The 12,734-nt window shown below is 39.7% G+C and overlaps 1 protein-coding gene across 1 annotated transcript in view; it reads left to right on the top strand.

Annotated features, from left to right (window-relative positions):
* LOC145412380 (ionotropic receptor coreceptor Ir8a-like) overlaps positions 1-12,734 on the top strand; it is a 214,090-nt gene that overhangs the window by 68,764 nt on the left and 132,592 nt on the right. The window contains exon 5 of the mRNA XM_080282268.1: positions 1,659-1,735. Within this exon, the coding sequence (XP_080138394.1) occupies positions 1,659-1,735 (77 nt within the window). The remainder of the gene's footprint in view (positions 1-1,658; positions 1,736-12,734) is intronic.

The following is a 12,734-nucleotide window of genomic DNA, read 5'->3' as shown; positions in this document are numbered from 1 at the left end:
AGCAATCTTTCTGCCCTACTGTTACTTTCAGGAACTTCATTCTCTAGACTTTCATCTTTAACCATCACACTGCCTAAGTACCTGAAGGGATTCTCATTCTCCATTTTCTCACCATTCAGTTTCACAGTGCATGCTGTGGCTTCAGTGCTCTCAAGCCGTAACTTGACTAATGCTTATTCACTTTTAGATTCCGTTTCCCACATGCACTCCCAGATTCATTCATCAAGTCTTGCAGCTCACTTTCATCTTCACTTAGCAATACAGTCCTGCCAGCAAGCAGCAGAGTATGAAGTTTCCACACTAGACCCTCTCTCTTTAGTGATACTTCAACATCCACTGCCCTATCTAGTATCTAATATGCTATAGCACTAGCCGTGTGTGTGTGTGTGTGTGTGTGTGTATGTGTGTGTGTGTGTGTATTTTGAGCAGCCGAAACTACACATTCAAATCTCACCAAAATTGGCACAAAAATTGCAAAAAATTTGCTGATGTGAAAAAACTTGTTCCCATCACGATTGAAAGACTTTTACTATATTTAATGAGCGATCACATTTTGACCAAAAAACGCTGCTCCCAGCGCCCGGCATAGGATCTCCATAGAATTTTTTGACCATAACTAGAACTAAAAATATATTATGGTAGCGCGAGAGCCATCCGCAGGAGCAAGTGCGAGGAGCCCGAAGGGCCCACGAGCACTTGTCTCTTTTATAACTCCATCCATATACAAACTGAACTACTATGGAGACATGACACCCCAGTGCCTCTGTCCAACACTCGCATAAAATAATTCACTTTATTCACTCTCCAAACGTGAATATAAAAGTACTGTACACATGAATATTTTTTGAAGCAGGGAAAACTGATAAAAAGTTAAATGCAGTACGGCATTTGGTAAGTAATGATTGGTTTAACTTAATGCTCGATATTGTCCACCATGGTTTGAGAAGCACAAGTCAAAATGTGCACCAGATAAGATAAAACTCATAATGACTGATCTTTGCTCAGTTGAATGATGTCAGCTGTTAACGATTTATCTACCTATCTAAGATCTGTTCCTGTAATCTTAGTTATTCTTCAAGACTTATTATATTTCGACTTCAAGTATAATTATTCCATTGCCTTTACACTGTCCAGTAGCCTCAAAAGTATCTAATGAATTATATGGGTTGGTCTTATGTCTTAAAAGATAAGCAACTGAAGACAAAAGTTTTAGTTCACTGTTTTATAACAAATGTTCCATATGTTTTCCCTCATAATAAGATGGTTAGTACGTTTCTTCAGAATAGGATGGGTAGGATTAGGTTAGGTTACATATCCCTGTTCTAGACGTTATGGCCACTCTGTGATGCTGGAGAAGGACAGCTTAATGTACAAGTACCAATATAACCGGGCAACTCTGCTGCCTGTTTACACAAAAGTCCCTCAGCTCCCTACCTATCGCCAGGATGGAGGATGATGGACTGGTAGAGAAAGAAAACTAACACCGGGTTCATGTCCGATTGAGCCTGGGGCCACAGAGATACTAGTAATGACTACCCATTTTAATTAATCTTTTGACCTTTGTGGCTTCATTACTTTTGACTTTTTATACCTTTTCGGAGCCTCTGACGAACTGTCTCGTCCCCCTGGGTAACCCTTGTCCCCTATGACTTCCCCAGGCCAGGAGAAGGAAGCTGGTGACTCATGACTCTCGCTGGACCCTCGTTGCCACAGACCACAAGGCAGACCAGCTCGAGTGAGTAACATTTTGTTTGATGATGATGATGATGATGACGATGATTGTTGCTGCTGTTGTGAGAAATCAGTTGTTTTCTTTGTTATTGTTACTGCTGTTATTGCCGGGCATTGCAACCAACATCTCTTGTCAGTAGTTTTAACCAGGAGAGTCCCTCGTAGTAACTATAAGTGCACTGGGCCAGATTGGAGCCCGCTGAGCAGCTCCAGCAACCTTCCCTGTGTCTAACTGGATGCTAGGTGATATTTCATAGAGATCTGAGTGATATTCACAATACTCTTAAATTGCTTTTTTTAACTACCTTAAGATTCTTTATGAACGCAAAGCTAAATGTATAAAATTACTTCTTGAGGGCCATGTTTGGTTTGTTCCTACTTAGGCCAAAAACTTCCAAGGGTCCGCCAATAAACAGCTTGGGTTTTTGGGTTTTTAGTTATCAAAACAATACTCATTTCACCCTAACGTGGCCCATATTTTCTTTTACCAGCTTATTTCACGTAACTGAGCAGCAGAATAATACTACAGACTATGTGCGTTCTATAGCATGGGGGGAAGAAAAGAAGTTGAGGGGCGATAATATAACTGGAAATGTGGTGCAGCGCACCAGTCCAAGTTAGAGTATAAAAGTCTGAGTAAAAAGAATTCAGTTTTTTATTCAGTTTAGAAAAAGTTAATATTTGGAGTTTAGGTTTGTTGAGCCCCATTATGCGATTTTATATTCATTTATCTGACTACTGGCACCAACAAATCAGTCCAGCCCCCAAGGCCCAACACTACTCCTAAATATTGTTGAGAAGCAGGATTTGCTAGTTAGGTAGTCGAGAAGTTTCTCACTGATTCCCGATATTTACTGTAGTTCCGGTACAAGTCAGAGTTGTCAGTTTGCCTGCTGTTTTTGAGTGTAGTTTCGTAAGTTATGCATTAATTTTTGTGCTCTTTTTCTTTATAATGTTTTATATATGTGATTGTTAAATTATGCAGTTTAATTTAAGTTTGTATGCTAAATAATTTACAGTGTTATGTAATCTAAGAAAACTCTGGTGTGTTTTGAATGTCTCTGAGTTGGTAGCTGTTGTAACCGTGCTGTCTGTCTCTCTGGAATACACCAGAACTGTGGAGAAATATAGACAATTCTAGAACAATGCAAGTTTATATAAGGATGGGGAAGAGACTAGAGCAAGTTCAGTCAGTTTTCCGTGCAGTTTGAATGTACTTCAGTGTCAGTGCAGTGCAGTTTGTATATTTTCGGTACGTGTGAAAACAGTGAAGTGTTGTTGGCATACAGTGAAATGTTAATGAAGTTTGTATATCATTGGTACTTGTGAAAATAGTGAAGTGTTGTCAGGCATTAACATTACAGTGCTACTAATGACATAAATCTATTGGAGTCACTGGTCTGTGCGACTCTCGACTACAGTAGCTTCGTAATCCATACCTGCCAGAGAGACTGGCTTGTGGGCTGATGATCTTGTGCCCCTGAGGCATAGGAGTGCAGACCTCACGAGGGTGAAGGACAGTCGACATCTCATCCAGGCTGTAACAGAATTCTATGGTTAACGCTTCTTCTCAGAAAGAACTTCTGCCAGTCTGGAGTAGAATCTCATCACCCCTGGACCCATCCCACATGATGTCGTGAACACAAGGGGAGTGAATCGACCATGGTCCATATGTTGGATCCTTTCTTGATAGTTTCTGTAATTTCTTGTTCATTCCTTTTGTGTGCAGCCTCGGGAGATAGTTCACTATGGCATGCTGCCATAGGATCAGATATCTTAATGTCGAAGAAAGCTCTCTGCCCACATGTCCATAAACCTTGAGCACTGACATTCATTCTAGCATCATTTGATGTATTTACTCTTCTGTGGATGAAGTTCTCGCCGTCTAGGTGTAGCAGAGCTAGCTTTATAGTGGCATTATGGCATATTTCCTGCAGCATTTTCGCCGTGAGGTCGCATACTTCATCGTGTCAAACGCAAACAGAGCCTCCCTTCTTGCAAACCATTGCATGGTTTGCATCAAAGACAGTGCCACAGGCACAGTGTTGAGGTAGGTTCTCGATTGGCCACTCATATCTCAAGGCTATACCGCCAGTAAATTCTTGTTCATTGAAGTGGAAACCTTTTGCCTTGAGAGGCAGGGTTGTCAGCCAGTTTGATGCCCCAACCTCCTGTGCCGTTAGCTCTTATGCACTGGTCTGGCGTTAGATGTTCGTTTATGTGCCGCAGCTGTTCCTTTTGTCTTACTTCTCACTCTTTGCTTATCATTATCTTTATGTTTTTCTGTCTTTGGTGGTCGGTCTCACTCGTCTCAGCCTGAGCACAAACCTTCTGTGACAAGGATTCAGTGAGACCAAGTGAATTTCTATGTTTGCAGCTTGCCATGGCTGCTGGATTTATAATGCCAAGGCCTCCCATTCTGGTTGGTATTGCTAGAAGGTTTCTCTCTTGTGTAGTGGGGATGTGGCCATTGATCAGTGATGGGAGGAATGAATCTCTGATGGCATCCTCCAGTGGTTGTAGCACCAACTCGATGTCTGGGATGGTCCGCATCACGAAGATCCACTTGTGCTTTACACTAGATTGTTGAGAAGAGGGATTTACCAGTTAGGTAGTGCTGGAGTATTTCTGACGATTCTCGAAATTTTCCTCTATGTGTCAGAGATGCCACTTAGCCTGCTGTTTGTGAGAGGAGGTATTTTGTAAGTTGTACATTAATTTTTGTGCTCTTTTTCTCTATGATGTTTTATTGATGTGATTGTTTGTTAAATTATGTAATTTTATCTCAGTTTGTATGCTAAATAATTAAAATGTTATGCAGTGTAAGAAAACTCTGAAATATTTTGGATGTCTCTGAGTTGGTAACTGTTGTAACTGTTGCTTTCCCAAGAATATGATAGATTATTCTATAACATGGGAAGCTTATGTAACAATGGGGAAGAGACTAGAGCAGTTTCAGTTCAGTTTGAGTTTAGTTCAGTGTCAGTGACGTGTAACCGCAGATTGTATAGCTCCGGTACTTGTGAAAGTAGTCAAGAGTAGTTGGCAAGCATGAAGCGTAACTGCAGTTAGTGAAGATAATCTCACAGTTGTTGGCAAGGTGAAATGCTGGGCATTTAACCTTGATGTTGTGCAGCACTGCCTCTCGGTTGATAGAATTAAATGTGTTTGCGGCATCAACTAGTAATACTGCCTTACAGTCCTCTTCCTCACCCCCCCGCCTGCTGACCTGCAGACACTTGGAACTTCTTCCTGCTTAACGTCATCTTTCACCACTTCAATGACGCATTTTCCTATAATCCATCTTAAGACTTCACTCACCCCGATGGGCCTACATCCTGGATTCTTATCAAGGGGGTTAGTCTGCCAGCCGTCAGTGCTTCAATGTTGTTGCACTGACTTGAAGCCAGCTTCCTCACCAGTGAGGCAATAGTGTTACAAAGGTCTGTTTCTACCTCCCTAAACTTGATGTTATTGTGGATTACTTGCCAAGATTTTGTATCCAGGCCTGACGGTCCTGCCCCTCCCTGTGTGTGCATTGCCATCTTCCACACCATATCTCCATTTATCCTGTCATATATGACAGGATTGGGTGGAGTGTAGTTCCCGTCAAGCTTAGACTGGGCACTTGTTTGTCGTGCAGTCGGGTGTTTTTCCTATAGTTGTTGCAAGGTTTCTCCTAAGTCAAGTTCTCTGTTTGGTGACTCAGCTGACAGGGATCTTGTCGCCATCGAGACCTTCCCCTGTCTCATCTTAATGCCAAAAATCCTAGCCACATCGTTGGTGGTCTGGCTTCTTCTGCCTGGGTTGCTTATTCTCGTCTGCAAGGCCCTTGCATCCTGAAGTAGGTTGTCAGTTTCACCTCTTTTCCATGTTTCAGCCCGCCTCTGGATGGCCTAAATACTTTCTACAATGTTTGCTCTTGGGCGGGTTTTATGAAGGAAGAAATCTGGTAACAGTGCAAGGACCTTAAGAGAGAATGAGCCAATGAGCGAGTTATTATTGAAATTTGCTATTAGGCAAGTAATTTCCTTGATCATATTAATTGTAACGTTGCATTTGGGAGGTTCAAAATGGTTACTTGACGGCCATCCAACAATTTCATTATATGTTTTGTTCACTTAGGTTCCTGCATTTTCTCTGGATTTGCCCATCCAGTATGTGGGATGACCTCGCATACACCTGTGAGGCTGTTCTACTTCATCGTTGTTTGTGTCACTACCGTTCCGGGGATGTATAATACCTGGATGATTCGCTGTTTCATGTCCTCCTCTATGGTGGTCTTCATCCTGAGTTTCATTTCTGTCATAAACTTCCTGATGTTTCTCATCCCCAGCTTTACTATTCACTTCCCCATGGTGATATAATCCACTCCACATTTCCATATCTCTCGCATCTAGGCGTCTATCCTTATCCCTCACTTTACCGTGGAGTCTTTCTATTACTGCTACTACTGCTACCACCACCACTACTTTTACTACTACTACTACTACTACATTACTACTACAGTACTACTACTGCTGCTGCTGCTGCTGCTGCTGCCGCTGCTATCACCACCACCACCACCACCACCACCACCACCAGTACTTTTACACGACTACTGCTACTACTACTACTACTACTTCTACAACTGTAATAATACCACCACCGCAACTAAGCATTTTTATTATTAGTAGTAGTAGTAGTGGTAGTAGTGGCAGAAATAGTAGTAGTAGTAGTAGTTTCAATTTCAATTAGCTTTATTTCGTATCTCTCGATACATAGAAAATAATACATTTCACCATCATAAAGATAGTAGTACTGTAATAGCAGCAGCAACAGCACCGCATAAGCAGCAGCAGCAGTACATACATACCCGGTAATTATACAAAATACTGTACATATGCACATTACACAGTAGTTGGTGTACTGTACAATTATATATAAAAGAAAAAATCACATTAAAAAACCTGAAGGCATCACAATGCACACACACATTATTATCCTATTAGAGAAAAAATAGCATCAATAAAATATTTAAAAAGAAATGTCCAAGGTAAAAAACAAAGCTGTCATCAATACAATTAAAAAGAAGTCCTAGGTGAAACATACACGCTAGCATCAATAAACAACACAAAAGGTCCAATAAAATGTAAAAGATGGCATCAGTAAAAAATAAAAGGTCCAAACAAAATATCAGAGCTAGCATCAATAAAAATAAAAAGCCCAAATAAAATATAAAAGCTTGCAGCCATAAAAAATAAAGAGGTCTAAATAAAATATAAAAGCTAGCAACCATAACAAATAAAAAGGTCCAAATAAAATACAAGAGCTGGCAGCCATGAATAATAAAGGATCCAAATGAAAATACAGTATAAAAGTTAGCAACCATAACAAATAAAAAGGTCCAAATAAAAATATAAAATATAAAAGTTAGCAATCATAACAAATAAAAAGGTCCAAATAAGATATAACAGCTAGCAACCATAAAAAATAAAAAGGTCCAAACAAAATGTAAAATATAGAAGATAGCAACCCTAAGAAATAAAAAGGTCCAAATAAAATACAAAAGCTAGCATCCATAAAAAAAAAAATAAAAAGGTCCAAATAAAATATAAACGCTAACACATGGTAAACAAAAGAAAATCATTTAAAAGTATTAAAAAAAGTACAGTATACAAAAAAATAAAAAAATAAAAAAAAATAAAAAGCAATATTAAAAGTCTTTAAAAATATCAGTTCAAAAATTACAATATATATAATGCTGATAATATGAAGAAATTCAGGATTCCGTATAACACTAGGTAAGGAGTATAATGCCCTAATATCCAAAATAACTACATGGCCCGCGTCTGTCCTCATGTCTCTGGACCCAAGTCAAGCGGGAGGCTATCACATCCAGGTCCTCATTATTTACATCTATTAAATAGTCAGTTTTTAATACAGTATGAATATTCTGCATAAACAATCACTCCTTGAAGTATGGAATATTCAGCCTGAGTATTGGATTGGTAGAGCTCTGTATCCTTTTATAAAACCTTGACTGCGTTAGAGCAGTTAGGTGTTTAAGCAAAAACTGATTACAGTTGGAAGCAGTTATATGACTGCTGGCATAAACAGGTACCCCACATGTTTTCTTTAAAGCATTATTATATGCAATATTAAAAGCCTTAAAGATAGAAGATCTAAAAGTTGCCTTGCTGTTCCACAAGCATAATCCATAGCCTGGACAGCAATATAACTTAAATAAAAAAAACAAAGCATCCTTATTTAAAAATTTAAAATCTCTAAAAACTGAATTAAAAGAAGCATACTAGTAGTAGTAGTAGTAGTAGTAGTAGTAGCAGCAGCAGCAGCAGCAGCAATAGTTTAGCAAGACACACGCCAGTGCAAAATTGGAGTGTCAAAAGTGGACCTTTGTATAAGATCTCATCAGATATTCATGGCAGGTGGAAGTATCAACTACTGTGCATGTGTGTGTGTGTGTGTGTGTGTGTGTGTGTGTGTGTGTGTGTGTTTTGGTTCATCTGGGTGTGTGCTTTTGTGTAAGTGTGCTTAAGTAAGGATGTATGTGCATGTTAGGGTAAGTATGGTTACGTCATTTTTTGTAATTTTCGTCACTGATAAACGTTTGTGTTCGGTCTAGTGAGAGCTTTCGTAGGCAAGGTTCGACATAATCCCCAAGGACTAACACCTGTCTTTATTAGTGCTATTGTCAAATGGCTCTATACAGCTTATAGGAGTTCTCGTACTGAAGCGGTGATGGCATGTGAGTACAGAGGAGAGAAAGTTATTAAATGAAACTTTAATCAAACCGTGCCGGTCGTAAATGCGTACGAGTATTGCATCGTTCGTTCGCTTGTGTGTGTAACCTGAGTACGTGCGTGTCAGCTGGTGTACCTGAAACGGATAGACAGTTAGTGCGCTTCATGTATCAGCACTTTTCAGTGATGGATTAAAATGTGTCATCTTCACCAACTGATACTTTATGTGTGAGAGGGCCAGGCTGAGTACGAACAGATGAATGTGCATCAGCCTGTGTAGGTGCTGGTGACTAAATGAATGTTATTAGGTTTGACTTAATGTGACTGAATCTACATAGTTACCGCCCAAGTAAATGCTGTTCTTAACACTATCAGTTTGTCTATCTGAATGACAGTTCAGGCACTAAATTTTGAAATCCTTGACCATGAACCCCCTCCCCTCTTTTCTTCTTTGTGGTTTGATAGGTATTAGCCATAACTAAGTCATATTCGATTATCATGGGTCAGAGATGATCGCTGGAATGAAAAGAAATTTAATTCAGTGAATGGTTCTCCACTCTTCTCGACGGCATTTTTAAAAAGTTAATTCCGACAGGAAAATGCGCAGACCAGACCTCCTCTTTGCAGCTCGAGGTTCATTGACTAAGGCAACCCAAACGTGAGCTAAATGAAAGATGTGAGTCGTAATTCAGCAGACATCCATCTTACTGCCATTCTCAGTTAATAATTAATGATAATTTAAATTAAACACATCATGCCCTTGTGAAATAATTATTTATACATACCGTAATATATTCTCAAGATCAAGTATTTATTCGCATGAGGCTTTCGGGAAAATAATGAAAGAACACTTATCGTCATGACTGTTTAAGAAGAAGGGAATTGATGGGGATCTAATAGAGGTAGATGGTCTAGTTGTTGGACCCCTTGCCCGACGATATATATATATATATATATATATATATATATATATATATATATATATATATATATATATATATATATATATATATATATATATATATATATATATATACATGATACATGCACACACACACACACACACACACGAGCCGCGCGGCCCAATCAGGTCACTCAGCACTTGTCCAGATTAGAACTGTATCTGAGCCACTCTTCGTTTTGGAGTAAGTGCTTTGCGGTCCTGTCGTTTCTGAACAGCTACCATCACCACCACCACCATTACCATTATCATCATAGTTACTACCACCACCACCACCACCAGCACGGTTATCACCACTACTATCACCATATATATATATATATATATATATATATATATATATATATATATATATATATATATATATATATACAATAGAGAGAGAGAGAGAGAGAGAGAGAGAGAGATTCTTCCACAACAGTTACGAATAAAGATGTATTCTCAAAATCTTAAAAACCTCAGCTGAATACACAGTGAGAGAAGAGAGAACTGGGAGAATTGGGAGAACTGGGTTTTTAGTTACGGAGTAGGTTAACGAATTTAATTTTCCATTTCTTCAAGACCTCATCCTTTCTCATAATGATACGAAGATGAGGACAAGTGACTAGAATTTCGTCTGCCGTCCTGCTACTGGCAGTCACATTTGGGCTCTAAGTAAATTTCGCTCTTGGAGGTGCCTTCACTCGGTGGCACTGGATGGTGGAGCTGTCTGGTCATACACACAACCCTCAACTCCCTCCCTGTCTACCAAAAGGAAGATGGTTTACTGCAGGAGAGGTCAGCTTTAGTCTTCCGTCCCCTGAGATCACGTTCAGATAATCCGATGGTTGCAATTATCTCTAATACAACCACTATTACCAAGCCCCTCGAGCTGCAGAGAGGACAACGTAGCCTACAGAGTTTTTTTCTTGGGATAAGCTATAGTTGGATAGTTGTAAGTAGAGTCGGTATATTTTCCAGCAACTGTAGCTTACTGTGGGAGTATATATAAATATGCACAAACGTAGTCAGACATTTCACTTCAGGGGCGGAAGGAAGGATTTTGGCCCGAAAATGCTCTAAGTTGCCTTGATCTCCAATTTTTATTGCTAAAATTGCATAGTGCACGAATATATAACTATGTATAAAAGTAATCTATGTGTGAGTAATTAATGTGCTCAAATTTCTTGTTCAAATTTGCACTCATATGAAATTTGACAGTGAGTAATGAAGATGTATAAGAACAAACCGAAAACAATAAAATTATTTTACCCTCACGCCTTCTTAATAAGGTCAGAAATCAAGTTCCTTTTAAAAGTGTCAGCGTACCATGGAGAGGGTCTGTGCTGAAACATCTGCTTTCGCCCCCCCCCCCTCCCAGAAAAAAGACATTTTCTAGGTCCTGGGGCACAGCAACTCCTCAGACCCCTCTCCTCGTACGCCTATGGGTATAAATGAGTGTTTGAGTATAAGCGAGTCTGGAAAGAGAGAGAGAGAGAGAGAGAGAGAGAGAGAGAGAGAGAGAGAGAGAGAATGTGAAACGTAATAGTCACCACCCAATTTTCCCTTATCGTACTAGCCTCGTGTTACTCATCCGTTATTCACCGTCGCCTGGCGTTGATGTGCGTGGTAGGAGGAAGGGCAGCATAAATATTCCACGGCAACCCTCGCTGCTGTGGATATACCATCATTTCGTCTTTACATAACACTCTTGTTCAGTTGTTATTCCTTCAGCCCGAAGACACATTTTATTGGTTAATTTTTCTATCTCCAGACGATTTTACTCATTCAGTGCAAGATCTTTCATACAATGGGAACAGTGAAAGCTACATCTGCAGTAATGCCTCAGATTCGAGATGTTTCTTCTAACCTCAATAAAATCGTCTAGAGATAACAGTAACGAAATAAAGATTACGCCATATCCTTCAAGTTGATAATCTTCTTTCGTTATTTATTTTTGAGGGGGCTGGGATGATAGGTGAACAGAATTTACTATCTAATAATTTGCTGAAACATTACTTACAGAACTGTGACATAATCTGTAGTGCCACAGGAAAAAAATATTGGACATTTACTCGCTTGTACTGTGCCAGGGATCGATCTCCGGAACATTTGACAAAAACTGATGAAAGCTGCGTGACAGTCATCAGATGATCCAAGGCTCGATCCCTGGCACAGTACGGGTGGTGGTATCTGCAATTTATTTACCCTTATGATACACCATCCCCACCTAGTTGCCTACTCACCTACACGCACAGATCTCTTTATTCCATATCCCTATTACCTTCGTTTTAAACTATATCTACCTACCTACACATTTACCTTAGTACTAGCTTCAAAACCCTACCCGGCTTTGTATCAAGGGGGAGAGGGAATGTTGATTTTTTGTATCCCCCTCTCCCTCCGTCCTGCCTAACTGTGCCAGAAATTTAACTGTGCATACGATAGGGTAAGTCATATATACGATTTCCAAACCTTCTGTCGAAGATGGGTCCTTTAATTATGTTACTAGAAAAGTGCGCAGGCTCAGGGTCATGTATTGACATTTGTCTAGTGCATCGCACTCTTTTTTCCGGTCGTTGAATGTCATGTCTAACTTATACCGCATGTTCGTGAAACTTTTAGATCGGTCAAGACCGGTCGAGACTAGTCCCATGGTTGTTCTGGTGAGACAGTTTCAGAAAAATAAGACTGGTCAAGACTGGTCTCTAACGGTCCTGCCCCAGAGCCACGACTGGGTTTACCTATTGTAGTCCTGCGCACAAAAAGGATGCCAGGTAGCACTGGGCCACAAGGACAGGCAGGAGCGTCCCGTGTCTTGGGTAAACAGCTGATATAGCAAAGACAGTGAACAGAACTGAAATTAAATATTATTTAAAAATAGAATTTCGCACAAACAACAGCCAGCAGTGACATGGGACGATGATATATGTGTAGATGCTACTTTTAATGAATACATGTTCAAACCTGAAATGAAAAAGATGATCAGTCATGGTTGAATTAGTGAGATAATGTCTGGAGAGAAGTGCAAATTTCGTGAGTCTCTATGGATTATCTCTTCGTACGCCAGGTGAAAATTCGTAACCCGGAACGCCATGTGGAGGTTTGAGAGACCCCAAATTAAATGATGGATTTCTGTCATATGCACAAAGTTGCAAATGTTAAATTTTGCACATATCTTGCTCAGGACAAGGCACGTGCAGCCAATCCATCATATGTCCTTTTTTCTTTTTTCTTTAGTTAAAAAAAATTTATTAGTTTCTTCTAAAATTTTGAAGTTTGCATATGTAATGAATAATATGGCTTATATTTTTAGGTTA

Source organism: Coenobita brevimanus, chromosome 93, assembly GCF_032717465.1.
Source record: "Coenobita brevimanus isolate Jiangsu-jjx chromosome 93, ASM3271746v2, whole genome shotgun sequence".
NCBI classification, from domain to species: Eukaryota; Metazoa; Arthropoda; class Malacostraca; order Decapoda; family Coenobitidae; genus Coenobita; species Coenobita brevimanus.
Note: the sequence above shows the minus strand (reverse complement) of the source record. Positions and strands in the feature narration are given on the sequence as shown.